General features: G+C 41.4%; 2 protein-coding genes across 5 annotated transcripts; one reads left to right on the forward strand and one right to left on the reverse strand.

Annotated features, from left to right (window-relative positions):
• Positions 1-445: 445 nt before the first annotated feature.
• On the reverse strand, positions 446-4,752 carry b3galt4 (UDP-Gal:betaGlcNAc beta 1,3-galactosyltransferase, polypeptide 4). The gene has a single exon (XM_018697959.2). It carries the CDS (start codon positions 2,612-2,614, stop codon positions 1,499-1,501), a length of 1,116 nt encoding a protein of 371 aa, XP_018553475.1. The 5' UTR covers positions 2,615-4,752; the 3' UTR covers positions 446-1,498.
• Positions 4,753-6,395: 1,643 nt separating this feature from the next.
• nr2c2 (nuclear receptor subfamily 2, group C, member 2) lies at positions 6,396-16,031 on the forward strand. 4 transcript variants are annotated; one of them, XM_018697952.2, is made up of 15 exons: positions 6,396-6,544; positions 8,495-8,579; positions 8,877-8,972; positions 9,220-9,420; positions 9,576-9,681; positions 9,842-10,021; positions 11,039-11,195; positions 11,312-11,402; positions 11,598-11,743; positions 12,147-12,324; positions 12,588-12,709; positions 12,865-13,004; positions 13,446-13,583; positions 13,713-13,818; positions 14,089-16,031. In XM_018697952.2, exons 2-15 carry the CDS (start codon positions 8,520-8,522, stop codon positions 14,261-14,263), a joined length of 1,896 nt encoding a protein of 631 aa, XP_018553468.1. In that variant the 5' UTR covers positions 6,396-6,544; positions 8,495-8,519; the 3' UTR covers positions 14,264-16,031. The 4 variants fall into 4 exon arrangements, 3 of the variants coding, with proteins under 3 accessions (XP_018553468.1, XP_050927262.1, XP_050927261.1); XM_051071305.1 differs by having other exon boundaries at positions 8,896-8,972; XM_051071304.1 differs by lacking the exon at positions 6,396-6,544 and adding an exon at positions 6,564-8,009.
• Positions 16,032-16,064: the final 33 nt, after the last annotated feature.

Genomic DNA, 16,064 nt, shown 5'->3' on the forward strand with positions numbered 1-16,064 from the left:
AGGCTACCCAGTGGCCAAGCATTATAAATAACACTGTGGATGTAACCCGCACTTAAACAGAGGAGTAGGTATAGAGGCCATAGACATGTCAGGGAGATCAACTTAAAAAAAAAACTGTTACAAAGAGAAACATTTTGGATCTTCACGTGAAGTCAGTCCAGGCCTGAACAGAGCCGGACTATGCTCCATACCTGTAAATACATTTGTTGTGATTGGTAACCTCTTTCCTCCTTGCAGAGAATCGACTTATACTGAAGAATCATATATATTTATTATATTATGTGGGGATATTTTGTTTTTGTAGTTAAATAATTTTTATATATGACAGTTTGTGTTACTGATTATCTGTGATAAACTTTCTAAGCTTTAATATGTTGATGCCTTGTTAGGATTGACCTAATTATGTACACAACAGTGTGTGAAAAAGACACCAGGCAAACCTAAATTCAGATACAGAGTGGTTTATTTCATACCATATTTCTTACAGTATTTCCTGAGTGTAAACACACCAACTTTCTCTATGTTTACATGCTGGGAGGAGCAAGACAGCCTGAGGCTTTATCTTTGACAAGTGGTAAACTATCTTTTAAAATGTACTCATCCCAGACTGGCCTAGTGAAGACTAAACCCAGTCCAGACACATCACCATAACAGACAAAAATCATAAATACTTCTCTTTCAGAGGCATTGCAGCTGTGTGTTACATCAGCTTTGTTGTTATATTTTCAGTGTATGGTGAATTACTGAGCAAAGAGAGAAGAGCAACTATGTGTGCTGTCTGCTCCACAACTGCCAAATACATTACAGCTCACTGTCTCCAACTGACCACCAATTAATGCCCTGCAATTATACATATAATGTCCTTACAACTGCATAACGACAGGAATTCATTTCATGTACTGAGGTGATTTTTTTTTTAACACAACAGGTTTTAATTAATTATTACTTCCTTCCTACTGGGTATATGAAGCTTGTGATTTGATATCTATTGTACTGTTTTTTGGAGACATGCATTTAAGCATCTTATTTTACTAACATCTACAATTGAAGTACCTGGTGATCTACTATGCATATGACAGTAGCAGCTTATAGATTTCAGACGTAATGTGTTAATAGAAGTATTTGTCCTGATGTGCATTCATCGCATAAGCAATTGTGTTTCCTTGCCATTTACTATCAGCATGCCAGTGTTGTTTGCTCTACATCTACAGTATGTGTCAGTGTAATAATGCAGGGTGCCATAACAGTCTAAGACAGGTTAAGGATTACTGTGTTGTTCTTCACACTACCCTTTCACATACCCTTTTCTGCAAAGTAAAATGAAATTAAAAAAAAGCTAGTTAAATACATTAGTGTTTAAAAAAATAAAGCTATAAAAATAAACTGGCATTTTCTCAGTGCATACAGAGTGGCTTCACAACCTGAAGAGCACTTGTGCTGTTCACAGTATTGAAGCGAGGCACATCACCACTGACCCAGTCTTCCTTCTTAGCAACCCTCACAATCCCTGCTCCAGCCCGAAGGCTTCCCCAAGCATCGCCCTGACTTTGCACATCCCCAGGGACGCACGTAGACTCAGCCAAGAGCAGGGGGGAGATGAGTGAATGTCAGCCCAGAAGTGCAGCATCTCTCTGGGCGGGATGTGGTGGATGGATACCATGGCCTGATAGCAGCAGCGCCCGTAGGGAACAGCCGGACCACCAGAGAAGAGGGGGCAGTGTGAGGGCAGCACCCCAGCTGCCCGAGCACACAGGCCGACAAAGACATCCTCGGGGGGTAGAGGTGTGGATAAGGGTGAGGCAGAGGCTGCCAGGGAGATTTTGAGCAATGCAGAACGGGACAGGACGTAGGCTGTACCACTGCAATAGTCTGGAAAGACAGAGGGAGGGTAGGCCCCTGCAGGGAGGTAGTGCTTGCTATCCGGGTCACGGTCCGGAGCCACATGGAGATGCACTCTGCCAAGGTACAAGTCTCCTTGTTCATAGGGGTTACGGCTCTTGTTCAGGAAGTGCAGGAGGGCGCTGGGATTGAACAGAACATCATCATCCACTTTGGCCATAAAGTGAGCCTGAGGGCAGAAGCGGCGGGCCCAGCCCAGCATGGACAGGGTCTTCAGGGTGAGGTTGGAGTAGGAGTCCAAAAAACGCCCTTGAATCAGATCTCCTCTCTCCCGGGCCTCCTCTATCAGCAGCTTGGCCAGTCCCGGGTCAGACGCCACGCCCACCATGAAGAGGGTCATGACCCGCAGGCCCCTCACCTCCACCTCCCCTCCCCAGGTGTCTCTGATGGCTTGGCGGGCCCTCTGATTGGCAGGGGCCGTCGTAACCATGGTGATGAGGTAAGGTTTGGCGCGTTGGCACACGAGCGGGCTGGGCATGAGCAGGAACTCCTCGGGTCTGGTGGGGGGGACGCTCTGCGGGGGGATGATACCGGCGTGCGGCTCCACCACCGTGTTCATGCTCATGGAGGTGACCCATGACTCGATGAAGTCCACAAAGAGCAGAGCGAGCAGGGCTGCGCTGGCTGCCGCCGCGCACAGAAAAGGCAAAACCCCGAGCCTGCTCCCTCGCTTCCCGAACCGGGGCTTACATACCCATAGTCCGCGTCCGACCATGACCAACCTCCACTACCGTTGCGCAGCTCTGACACACCGCTATGGCTGTTGCAACACCCCCGGCTCCCCTTGTATTGTCTCTTCCTTCCGTATGTCTCCACGACTAGAAGCACCTCTCAGTCACGTCTCATCCGCTTTCGATTTCCTCTGGTGGGGGGACCCCGACCCGCAGCAGCAGCAGCCCGAGGACAGTGCCAGCGCTGGGTCAGGATGCGGTAAAGACGCTGGTACTCTCGTGTTTATGCTGCGGCTCGGCCAGTTTTCACATAAGTAGGATATGCAGCTGCGCAAATGAAACGGTCGATTCGACAGAAGCCCGAAGCTATTTATGCTCCACACTCCACCCTGCTGTGGTAAATCGCATGCTGATGCTCTCTGATGATATGATGGGTTCTGGTTTTGACGAGCGGTTGTAGTTGCTGCATGACTGTCCTGTGGACAAACCCAGCCTACCACACACAGATCTAACTGGACATTCACATTCCTGTTTGCTGTAACAGAGTATCGTCAAATGTTTACCCAATGCATAAAGGTTCTTATGTTTCCACGTACTGTATCCATTTGTATTCACGTCATTCGTTGAGGCAAAAATGAAAGTATACATTTAACTGCAGAAAATGTTATTGGCTCGGTGTGTGTGATCTACCATTTACCAATGCAAAATGAGCGAATAATGGCGAAGCATATAGATGCAGAGACAGATGGTCAGTGTGATGTAATCGGGGCCCATAAACAATATTAAATCGAGTGGAAAGCAGACAAACGTCCTTGTTTGAAATGTATAACCGAGAAAACCCCTTAAATATGTGACGAACTTAATCTTATGTTTGCAGAAGGGTGACGGTTGGATAAGGACTTACACCCTCTTGAACAACAGCAGAGAACAAAGGACTGTGTCCTTTTTTGGACATGTAGCCACACGTTTTAGAATGGCTGTGAGCCACTGTGTCACATGATGGAGAAGTTACTTTAAAAAAGAGGACACATTATTGCAACACATTGGGATTTCAATAAATGGAGGAAAATAGAGTTGTGTTAACGGTACTGGTCCTCAGTAATTGTAACAAATATTTTGAGTAATTTACTTATACACCCAGACCTCTGCAAGAGAACAGAGGTGACTCACTTCATATTTGTATGCATTAACTAGTTTCTTGACCTTTGCTTTCGCTTTTTAGTCACTGTGTACGATTACGGCCCATAATAGAGACAAAAAGAGGAAGTTAAAGTAAAAGCAGGAAAGACCGCATGCAAAATATTTTATAGACGGAAAACACAAATTGCCACTAAATTACCGGCAGGTGTCGCCTTGCATCACCAGGTGTCAGAGGACTGGCTGTGCAGCAGAACGGGCGCACGGGAGAGCCCCAGTCAAATGTCCGGGATAAAAAGTAATAATAACAATACCCTGATATTTACCACAGTGAAATGTACATTAAATTTTATACTAGACAGACATTATTATTATTATTATTTTAATTACCTTTTTTTTTATATAGCGGACAGAGCTCTCCTGTGCGCCTGTTCTCCTGCACAGCCAGTTCTTTCATACCTGGTAGTGCAGGGAGCCACCTGCTGGTCATTTGATGGTAATGCTTGTTTTCTGTCTACTAAGTGTTCTGCAGGTGAGCATGTTTGCTTTCTTTTTCTTTCTTTCTTTCTTTCTTTCTTTCTTTCTTTCTTTCTTTCTTTCTTTCTTCTTTGGCTGAACTTGGACTAAATGTCCATAAAAGGAAAGAGAAGGTAATGTAAATGTGACACATGCAAATATGACTTGATTCTTTTTTAGCTATTGATTACAGACAGCATCAAAACAGCAAATAACAGACTTGAACACTGTCTGCCTGTCTAAGAATGTTATTTTATGTTATGTTATCTTAATATGTTGCATTCACAGCAACACCTAAACATGAGTCATTGAGAACTGCATTATAAATAAAAACCCAGCTGAAGCTCTTTGCATACCATTAATTGCAGATGTCCCAAAGAATAGGTTAAGGAACTGCTTGAATTTTATTGTAAGGGTTGCTTTAATGATGAACTTGTAGCAAACTTGATCTGAATTATCCTACAGCAGCATGTAAGTGCCTTTAATATTCTAAATGCCTTTTAACATGGGCCAGCAGAATGTTTTTTTTTCCCTCTCTCTAAGATGGTCTTTTGATGAGCTGATGTTTCCCCCTGATGATGACTTGCAGGATGTCATGGAGTGTCCCACCAAGGACATCAACTTTATTGGAATCTCTACTGACAGCTGCACAGTTTACATGTTATATTTGGGATTCATTGGTTCTTTATTATAGGTGACTAAAGGTCAATATAATGAACTGACAAAAACCACAAATGCTATTATACTACATAAGGCATTCAGAATGAGAAGATGTCAGTGTCAGTATCTGAATTATGTAAATAGATGTTGGTGTCATCAGACAGAGTGGCTGGCCTCCTCTATGTTGACACAGCTACAATAGTTCACTGTTCTAGGCTCCAAAACAGTGGGTAAAAATGAAGTACCTGAAAGCAATGTACAAATATACACAGTCAAGTCAGAGAAATGTCAGAGAAAGGCAAAGGAAATCAGAGGTTTTAAATGACGTCAGGTGGTTAGATCTGTGTTTTTGGTGGCTGTTTGTTATAAGGTAGTTGGATAACAGAGAGTTGTTTAAATGCGATGGTCAGATGCTCTTGATTCTAAGAGCAGGCAGTTCTTGAAGTAAAACAAAAAAAGCTTTTACGGAGGTCTGTCTGAATCTGATTTACAGTAAGACAAGCCTGGATTGACTGTAATCAAAAGGTTTGGTGTACAAAAATGACAATGCAGAATGAATTTTGTCATCTCTGTGTTTTATGTGGTGCTCCTATCTTGGCCCAGAAACTTCTGTAAGAAAATGTTTCATCTCAGTGAGGCCCCTTCTTGGTTAAATTAAGTCACACAGACAGCACATCTTAATAAATAGCTTTGTTAGCAACATGACCTTTCAATGATTCAGTTACAGTAAAGCAAGGACACAGAGAGAGGAACCATGATGGAACATGTATATCATTTGTTTTGTTCAATTCATATTGAACATTTATTTTTTTATTTTATTTTTTTTTTATTCAATGATTGTACACATAAATGGATGTAAAATGTTATAAGTTATGGCTGCTTTTTTACTGTTACATACAGTACTGCTAAATTAAGTCACATAGACAGGGCATCTTGTCAGAATTTAAATTCATGATAAAATAAATAAATAAATATTTAAAATATGGCTTGAAATTTGATGATTGTGCTTTGTGAATACTGTAAAGTAAACAAGCAATTTACAACAACATCCAGTTGCTCTCAAAATAAAACAAACCACAGAAAATGTTCAGTAATAATAACCATTGCTAGTGTCAATGCCATCATCCACAGGGCATGAGTGGTCCCAAGGGACACATGAGGTCACATGATGGACAACAGTTTGTTAATCAGTTGTTTTGTCAATAAAATATCAACACATTGTGAGGAATTATCATTGCAATTTCCATTTTTACATAGCTTTACTGGTACTTTTACTTTCTCCACCGTTAATAGCCCCTCCCCTTTATTGTATCCATATATTATATATTTATTATATCCAACAAATTATATGAATACAATTTGAGAAAAAAGATAGGAGAAAACAAACCGATAAACATTCATTATTTTCTCTAATCTGTAAACTTCACAACAAAGTCCTCAGACATAATGACGTCAGTCCTGTCTGGCTCGCGAGGAGGAGGGAGGTGGGGGGTGGGGGGGCGCGGGGACGCGAGAGAGGAAGGAGAAAAAAAAAACCTCAACCATCATCATCGCGCTGGCGGTGCGGGGTCACGAACTATGACCTTTAACAGAAGAAAACCAAAACAAATATTTTATAAAATAGCAAAGCGTCCTAAATCTGCGACCGCCGTTTCCCGGAGGTAAGTCTCAGTCCCGAATTGAAAAGCGTAGAAAGGTGTCGGAGATACTGGATGATAAAAGAGCGCAGCTAATCTCCCGGCTAGCTAACAAGCTAGCCGATGCGGAGCTCCCTTCCAGCCCGTCTCCGGCAACTAGGGATCCGGACAGGGACGCTGGGCTCGGTGTGGCTATGTTCTTTGCAGATAGTTAAACTAATTGTTAACATGTGGCAAGCCTGTCGACTTAAACCGAACTAATCCCCGCATGTTAAAACGACAAATCCAGGGGGAGATACGGGTAGAGTCAGCTCTTGGTGCAGCCTTGTTAGGTGTACTTGTATTAAGCTAACATTAGCTGAGACCGCTAACATTGGAAAGATGTAGCCGATGCAGATGAACTCGACCCTTTTACCTTTGCCATCCCGGGGACAGGAGAGGGTTCAAACAACTGTGACTTTATTTACCAAAGCCGCATTTTTACATTTACTGTCAGCACATTTACAGTCGGCCACTGTACTGTCTGGAAAGAAAATTACACATACATATTTATCATAAGGATTCGTCTCCAGCGTTATTGGCTGACAGCCAGATTCTCCATTTTGTTCTGTATTGTGATGCGTTTGGGGAAGGAGGTATTGATGGACATTGTGTTGCACCAATCAGTGAACAATATGAGGCAGCATGGTGCTCCCCTTTGGTCAGCGAGACCGTGGAGCACTGCAGGCACATTAATCAATTCTCACTAATGCTGTCAAAGTGTATTGTCTATTATAACCCCAGATAAACACAGACAGAGTCAAAACTGGAAAGTGCAAGGAGGGGATTGATGGAATGAGAAAATGCTATTAGAACTGAAATGATTAGCAGATTAAGTGAATAGCTGATTAACAGAAAAATAATTGCCAATGTAATAATTTTCATTTGAGCAATTTTTTGGGCAAAGATAATGAAAAGTTGTCAAACATTTTCTTGTTTAAGCCTCTCTAATATTTCTCTGACACACATTATGTATTGAATGTCTTTGGCTTTTGGACTGCTGGTTGGATAAAACAACACATTTGAAGACAGTAGTCTCTATTTTGTTTCCAGTGAACAGAAATCTTTTTTGTGGTGTCTGCTGCTATCTCTGTGTGAGTATGCAGAGATTCAAAACATTGGACTCTGTTAACAGTATGAAGCCACATGAAAAGGAACATACCGGGTTGGTTACTTGCTGTTTGCTGTAGTAAACTGAAGCAAAGAGAGTAAGAAAAGCAGCTGTGATGTAGAATGTAGCGCATATAAAAGATGATACATTTCTATGGAGGAACAATAGTCGTGTACGTATATTACAGTGTCATATTGGACAGTGTGAGGCTCCATCTGGCTATCAGTGTTTTCTCCTCCTCGGTGAAACACAAACCTCATGTTCAGGTCACTGACTTGGCTTCTGATGACATCACTGTAGTCACACTAAGACTGGACTTGGACCATGGAGATTGTTACAGTATGTGTGATCATTCAGTCATTTGATACATTCTTATTGTAGAATATAGATTTTCTCAGCTTTACTTTATTTTCAGTTTTGTGTAGAAAAGAAGGTTGTTTTTCATTTTTCAGTTTTGAGTGAGGAGAGTTTTTGTCGGAGCCTTTTCTTCCTAGGCACCAGTATGTCACATGGATGATTGTATGAAGAGAACACAAATCTCTTGGAGGATGCATTTGGTGTTTTGCACATGGTGCTTGTGTCTCAAAATTGGTCATATGCTTCTAACAATACATCAAAACAATATAATCCTAGCAAGTCACATGATAAATCAGACAAAATGTCCCCACTAAATAAATAAAACTTTAAATGTTTAATATCATAATGCATCTTCCATGATACTCCTGCATTAACATTATAGTTCTAAAATTTCTCTGTGTTCTGCTCTTCTGCAACGGCGTGCACCTTTGCAGGTTGATTAATGTCTGTGGCATCTTTCCAAACAGACCTCACTAATGACCTTACATCATCATGACAACCAACCTGAATCTGCTCTCTCAGCAGAAAGTGGATTCTGAGCACGAGGCAGAGGTGAGTGCGCAGAGGGAGGGTTTTATGATGTACAGTCTGAGTTGTTCCATATAAACCATGTAAAGGTTTTTTCTAATTGAAAAACAGTGGTGCCACTCTCTTGTCTGTGCTGTTAGTAGATGCTGCCTTTATTTGTTGCCATAGAGACATTTTTCCAGACAGTTCCCTGTTGTATTTATGCATAGATGTTTCATAATAACATTTGTATGCTTACCACTAGGTGAATATTTGTGTTGCAGGTGTACTGAGTATAATTTGTACATGTTTAACCACCTCCAAATGTGTTATAAATTGTAGGTGTCATCCTCTCCATCAGAGTCAGTGATGAGTGAGTCTCCACAGCGCTTTCAGGTCATCTCCACTGAGCCTGCCACAACACCACAGCGAATACAGGTAACCACTGCACTCTCCACTTGGCTTCAGAGAATGTGACACCTTTCCCACCTGTTGATGTTGTCTTCTTTCGGTTCATCAGGGGCAGCAATGAACAAGTTGATGTTACAACATGTGACTAAGCTCTCCCATCTTTAATGTCACTCTCTCTCTCTTTGTTTTTTTTTTTCTTTCAACCCCATTGGGTATACATTCATTTCCACCTCCTTCCCTTCGCGTCTCCCTCTTCCATCTCGATCACCCTCAGATTGTAACTGACCAGCAGACGGGTCAGAAGATCCAGATAGTGACAGCGATGAACCCGTCCAGTGCTCCCAAGCAGCAGTTCATTCTCACTACGGCTGACAGCTCAGGGGCGGGCAAGGTTATCCTGGCCTCACCAGACAGCCACAACACTAAGCAGCTCATCTTCACTGCTGCAGACAGCCTGATGCCAGGAAGGATACAGGTACAGTTTTACACATACTATCACCTCCAGGGTACATAGTGTGATGATGCTGTTGGTGATATATTTCTTACTATTCACAGTAATTAGTATAACTACGATAGAGACATTAAGGTGAAACACAACCTCATTGGCCTGTGTTCGATTTTGCTTTTCAGATTGTCACAGATCCAGTGTCAATGGAACGATTGTTAGGGCAGTCAGGGGACTTGAGCCGACCGCAGCCAGTGGAGTACTGTGTGGTGTGTGGGGACAAGGCTTCAGGTACTAAAGCTCACAATCGCATTAACCTGAGATGTGATATTCTGTGTGTGTTTTGACTTGTGCATCCTGACTTCAAATCCAGCAGTATGTTTAGCTTCACCGTGTCAGCAATCTCACCCACACACGCGCAATGACTCAGACTAGTTGTCTCTGTGTTCAGGGCGTCACTATGGAGCAGTCAGCTGTGAGGGATGTAAAGGCTTCTTCAAGCGGAGCGTGAGGAAGAACCTGACCTACAGTTGCCGCAGCAAACAGGACTGCGTCATCAACAAACACCACCGCAATCGCTGCCAGTTCTGTCGCTTGAGGAAATGCCTTAAAATGGGGATGAAGACTGAGTGTGAGTTTGTATCCCAACCCTGGACACCCAATACACAATACATGGAGATAAAAATATAGTTTGACTCAGACATGAGTCAGGTATTGACAAGGTATCTGCTTGAAAAACCTATGAACTAGGTCCCCTCAAAAAAGGCTTTAGAGGGCATAAAAAGCCATAAATTTCATTTGATTATTATTACAAGTGAGACTAGTGTGACAGTGGATTGTGCATGCAGGAGTGCTGTCACACTGTTATTACTGCTAGCTGCAGTAGCCAGGAACTAAAATTGATTAATTATTTAATTAGTTAATCCATCAATCCATTTCCTGCCACAGAAAGGTCATGTTGATTGATTAAATGATATTACAGGGAATTATTGTGATATACAGCTGTGAAGTACAGAATAAAATATGATTTGCACTCTACACTTTACACTTTATACTTTACACTTTACTTTTTAATTATGTATATTTATGTTCCTTGTAAATATAGTTCTTGCTGTTTTCTCTTCACTCTTTTCTTTTACTATAACTGTCCTTTAGCACGAATATACCAAGACAAATTCCTTGTATGTGCAAACTTACTTGGTAATAAAGTCTGATTCTGATTCTGATATAAATGTAAAAAAAAAATCATATATTTATGAAATACTTGTAGATGCTATTGTCCCTACTGGTTTTCTGTCTGTTTATTAAATTGCATTCTCTGTGGTTTTAAAAGAAAGTCTTGAATTTTATTCTGTGAACATTTCAAAACCCCTGATTATGTAATGTATAATTTGAAGAATTCTAACCATTTAAACCAGAAGGACCTTGTCTTTGCATCAACACTAAAGTGTCCTTCAGCCAGACACTGAACGTCTACCAGCATCTGCAGCTATTCTTTGAGATTCATAAAGAACTCTGTCTGCCTATCTATGCTGATCTGTTGTTGAGGGAGTGATCAAAAAAGAATATTACTCTTATTTTTATTATTATAACCATTCTCTCATTAGAAAAGGTAATTTGGGTTTGTCTTCTTACTGTCTGTCCTCAGCTGTCCAGAGTGAGAGAAAACCCATCGATGTAGTGCCGAGAGAGAAGCACGCCAACTGTGCTGCCTCCACACAAAAGATCTACATTCGCAAGGATCTGAACAGTCCACTCATCGCCACGCCGACCTTTATCTCTGACACAGAGACAGATGGCTCCAGGTCAGTGGGAATCAGGACTTCACACACACCTCAGGCTTGGACTCTATGCTTTGTTCTATTCCTCAGTTGTTGGTGTCATGTGAACTGTATTTTTGATCATGCCTCTTTGTGTGCAGATCTAGCCTGCTGGACCAGGGGATGCTGGTTAACATCCAGCAGCCAGTCATTCAAAGTGATGGAACTTTGCTGCTGGCTACCGACTCAAAGGTACGGATGTCTTTGCAGATGTAGAACTGCTTTACAAGAGATTCGATCTTCATTTAACCCTTCAAGAAGCATTTGTCATTCTTTTTTGTTGTGTAATGTCTGAATATTTATGTGTCTAAAATAGATCAAGTGGCAACTGATCTTGGCCTGTGTGATGTAAAATAGTCCCTCTTGTTTTCTTATTCTCTTATTAAGATGGAGTCTGGGCAGGGAGACTTGGGGACACTAGCCAATGTGGTGACATCACTGGCCAACCTGAGTGATTCATTAAAAGAAAACCTGAACAACGGCGACACCTCAGACAGCCAACATGAGGAACAATCTGCCAGCGAGATAACACGGTCAGTCAGCAGTGCACAGAGAGGAGGAGAGTGTGCTTGTGAGAGGTATCAGCAATGTTTCATCTCTTGCTTTAACAGGCTCTCTGCAAAGTCTTGGTTTTGCTCAGTCTGACATGGTTATTTTTAAAAGGGAACATACTTGTCCCCCCAGAGCCAAAAAAGCTACTTTATACTGCTTTTATCTTGAACATTGCTCAGATACTGTACCTTGTTATCTCTTCCTGTCTTATTTATTCTCAAAACTACTGTATATTACTACAAAACCAGAAGGCGCTGGATGCAAATAATACATTTAAAGAAAAAAAGTGTGGTTTTTCCATCAGTCCGGCATGTGCGAAAGGGGGTGTAAACAAGAGGAAAAGAAATAAATCAGTAAATTAAAATGTGTGTGTGTTGTGCACAGTGCCTTTGACACCCTGGCCAAAGTCTTCAACCCACCTGAAGTAGGGGTCGGACACAGTCTGGCAGACAAGTCGCAGTGTGTTGCTGGGACAACGATCCAGCTGATTGGTCGAGACCAGGGGACCCCGATCATTGAGGTGGAAGGACCACTGCTCACTGACAGCCATGTCGGCTTTAAGGTGGGTGGAGTTGACTCACAAAGCTAATGGACAAAATGATAGAGACACTTGTCAAAGTCAATTCAAGGCAAAGTTCACACGGCTAATTTGTAGTTTTGTGGTATTCTCCTTAACAACTAGGCTATGAGGCCACCTGTCTTTCTTTTCTTTGGCATTCATCTGTTGGTAGACAGATTTGTCAAATACAGTATGTTTAAGTTATTTTTTTTCCATAATATCCTTTTCCTGTGTCCTCCTTCTCTGCATTTGCTTCTCCCTTCCAGCTGACCATGCCCAGCCCCATGCCAGAGTATCTGAATGTACACTACATCTGTGAGTCGGCATCCAGGCTTCTCTTTCTCTCCATGCACTGGGCACGCTCCATCCCTGCCTTCTCAGCTCTTGGGTGAGAATGTAGTTGATACACGAAGACTTAAATTACACTCAGGAAATAACATTGCAAGCTCCTATCCATTTACAGTAGATAATGCTGTGAAAGGCTACAGAAATGCTGTCTTAAGAGCTCACACCCATTTCTTTCTGTCTACCATTTTTTTCTAGTCAAGAGGCAAACACCAGTCTGGTGCGAGCCTGCTGGAATGAGCTGTTCACCCTGGGTCTTGCTCAGTGCGCTCATGTGATGAACCTGTCGACCATCCTCGCTGCCATTATTAACCACCTTCAGAGCAGCATCCAGGATGGTATGGACCACAGACATCGTCATCACTTCACAGTAGGACACACACATATAAATGGGAGAGAAGAAATGTAATGTTTGAAGTTGTTACTGTTACAAACTAGACCTAAATAGAAGAACCCCTGGAGAAGACTGTAGATAAGCTTGCTCCCATTGCTTCACTAATTAGCAAACACTGGTGACATTGTTGCTGTCGATTAAATAATGATGAAACTTGGAGACATTAACTACTGTCTTGTTGCCTTAATTGAGGCAACTATATGTCAAAGCAATATGCCAAAGTGTGTCTTAAACTAACAATTATGAGGAACTGCAGCTGTTGATGGTGATATGTTTTTTCTTGTGTCTTTAAGTGACTTTCCTGGTTAGATAAAGCCTCAGATAACTAAAAATTAGCAAATTACATATGTTGATACATCAAACTGGGCATTTTCGTCCATCTCAGACAAACTCTCCGGGGAGAGGGTGAAGCAGGTGATGGAGCACATCTGGAAGTTCCAGGAGTTCTGCAACAGCATGACAAAGTTGGAGACTGACAGCTACGAATATGCCTACCTGAAAGCTATAGTGCTTTTCAGCCCCGGTGAGTCTGCTGAGTGGAGTGTTAGATTTTCTTAATCAAGTTAGTAATAGACATTTCAGCTGTTATCAGTCAAATCAGTGAACACCCTTTGCATTTTGTGGAGTGATAGTGATGTGTTTCACTCATCAGATCACCCAGGTGTGGACAGCAGCGGGCAGATTGAAAAGTTCCAGGAGAAAGCTCTGATGGAGCTGCAGGACTACGTGCAGAAAACCTATCCGGACGACACGTACAGGTACATTCATACCTCCAGTCTAACCAGTCAGCACAACCTCCTCTCCTCAGTGCAGAGCAGTAACACATAGTGAATTACATGTGATCACTGTGCAACTACAGCAGAAACACTTCAATCTTTATTATTCAGGTATAGAGGATTTAAGTGTCTGTCTCACATAAATTTGGTTCTTGAAGGCTGTGACCGTACACTAAGGAAAAAGACAAGGAGCTTATTTGCAAAGAAGCAAATATCAGAATGACTGGAACCGGTTTGTGTTTACCTCCCCAGGCTGACACGTATCCTGACTCGTCTCCCCGCCCTGCGCCTCATGAACTCAAGCATCACAGAGGAGCTCTTCTTCACTGGCTTAATAGGTAACGTCTCTATTGACAGCATCATTCCCTACATCCTCAAGATGGAGACGGCTGAGTATAACAGTCAGGACTCTGACCCCACAGAATGACACCCCATCACTCGAGCGGCACCCAGAACTGTCAGTTTTAAAGATGGTACACTCTCTCTTTGTCACTCAGTGGGTTTATTGTTGAAACCCAGTCCAAAATCCTGCACCGGCCCCTTGTTTTCTAACGATGCATGGTGCAAACTCATTCAGGAATTCTTGGTAGGTTAAGATAATCTGGCACTGGAGGGCCAGGATGACACTTGGAATGTCCTCTGGAGCTGATGCAGTGTGGTTAATTGTAAGTTGGAGACGGCTGAGACGGCCGAAACTCAGCTGCTCTGGAATAAATGAAAAAGGAATTCTCTGCAGCTACAACTAAGCTTGTTTTTTAAGCACTTCAAACTCATTGAACGTTACGCTCTTTTCAAATTGTCTTATTTAAGCCTTACAATGCTCTTATGTTGATCACATAAATAATTTGCAGATATCAGATGAGATATGTTAATAAAAATAGCCCAGAATCTAAAAATCACAAACAGAAATTTTACATGTGCAATTGGAATTTTATGGATTTAAAAAGTCTTATTTTAAGACTAAAGTTAATCTGATTATTTAATTTTAAAGTGTGCTTTGAAGCTGTAAAGTATTTATTTATTTTGGCCTTTGCGAATATTAGCACAGTATAATCTTGTATAGCTGTGTGACTGTGCTGCTAAATTGAGAATTCAGGCTCTAACAAAGACTTTTTTCAATTCTGAAAATGACACAGTTGACATGACTGAACTGTTTTTTACCCTAATTCAATCAAAATTATAGTTGGAAAGAGCACTTCACACCGCCTTTATTTGCAGAGTTTTCATATGCACTGGCTTTCATACTATTGAGCTGCCGCACAGTCCATTCATAGCTCATTACAACGTGACCAGTGTCTGATTTTATTCTTAAGTTTTAATTTCCATTCACAAAATCACATAAGCCAAATTAGCCAGTTAAATTGACCACATGTCCTTTTTTATACTGAATGACATCTCAGAGAGTTAAAGTTTGGGGGTGTTTTTATGTTTAGGTACACGTATTTCTGGTTTTATCATGAATATGTTGCTATTATATGCCGTGCAATCACCTCATCACTTTTCCCCTTATGACAATCAATTATATGTTATTTCCTTCTGTCACATTAGTGTCACACCTGTTCTTCTCAGTCTGCATTTTGTAATGTGTATTCATCAGTGGCAATTATTTCTTTTAAAGCATTAGATTATCTTAAAAGATTTTGGGTTTGGAAATGTTACTTATGTGTAGCTATGCTACTATTTTTGTACATGTGTTTGCATTTGTATTCTGCTAAGTGCACATCAATCAGCTTTTTGTGGCGTTCCACTGCATTCATGCTGACTAATACTTTGTGTTTTGTATGTTTTTCTAAAAACTTTAATTTGTTGTGAACAAATTTGCTTGTTGCATACTAAGTGTACTTAAAGTACTTTTGGGCAGGTTTCCCCAACTAAAAAAAAAAACAAAACAAATAAAAAAAAAAACAAACAAACAAGAGATTCTGGGAAGCCAGTCTCAAGTGCATCAGTGTCTTGAAGACCATATGAAGATATGCATTGGCTTACTCACTTGTATAATGGTTCAGAAAAAGCATCCTCAGCAACATGAATGATGATGGGGAATGTGAAAGAAGTCAACAATTATTATGTCTTGTGAAATTAATGTTAATTGTAATAATTGGGTTGAAAACCCACTCAGACTGTTTGTAAAGGCACTGGTGTGAAATGACCTTTGTACATGTAATTTCATTAAAATGAGTGCATGTTGTTTTTAAGCGGGGTTTTATAATCTTGTCGCTGTCTGTTCT

This window comes from Lates calcarifer, linkage group LG6 (genome assembly GCF_001640805.2).
Source record: "Lates calcarifer isolate ASB-BC8 linkage group LG6, TLL_Latcal_v3, whole genome shotgun sequence".
Taxonomy (NCBI): domain Eukaryota; kingdom Metazoa; phylum Chordata; class Actinopteri; family Centropomidae; genus Lates; species Lates calcarifer.

Excerpts from the sequence above, each read along its gene's own strand:
- b3galt4 (XM_018697959.2), bottom strand. The coding sequence starts at position 2,614 with ATGGTCGGACGCGGACTATGGGTATGTAAGCCCCGGTTCGGGAAGCGA.
- nr2c2 (XM_018697952.2), top strand. The coding sequence starts at position 8,520 with ATGACAACCAACCTGAATCTGCTCTCTCAGCAGAAAGTGGATTCTGAG. Across the intron at positions 9,421-9,575 it reads TGATGCCAGGAAGGATACAG|ATTGTCACAGATCCAGTGTC; the intron begins GTACAGTTTTAC and ends TTTGCTTTTCAG. Across the intron at positions 13,819-14,088 it reads TATCCGGACGACACGTACAG|GCTGACACGTATCCTGACTC; the intron begins GTACATTCATAC and ends TTACCTCCCCAG.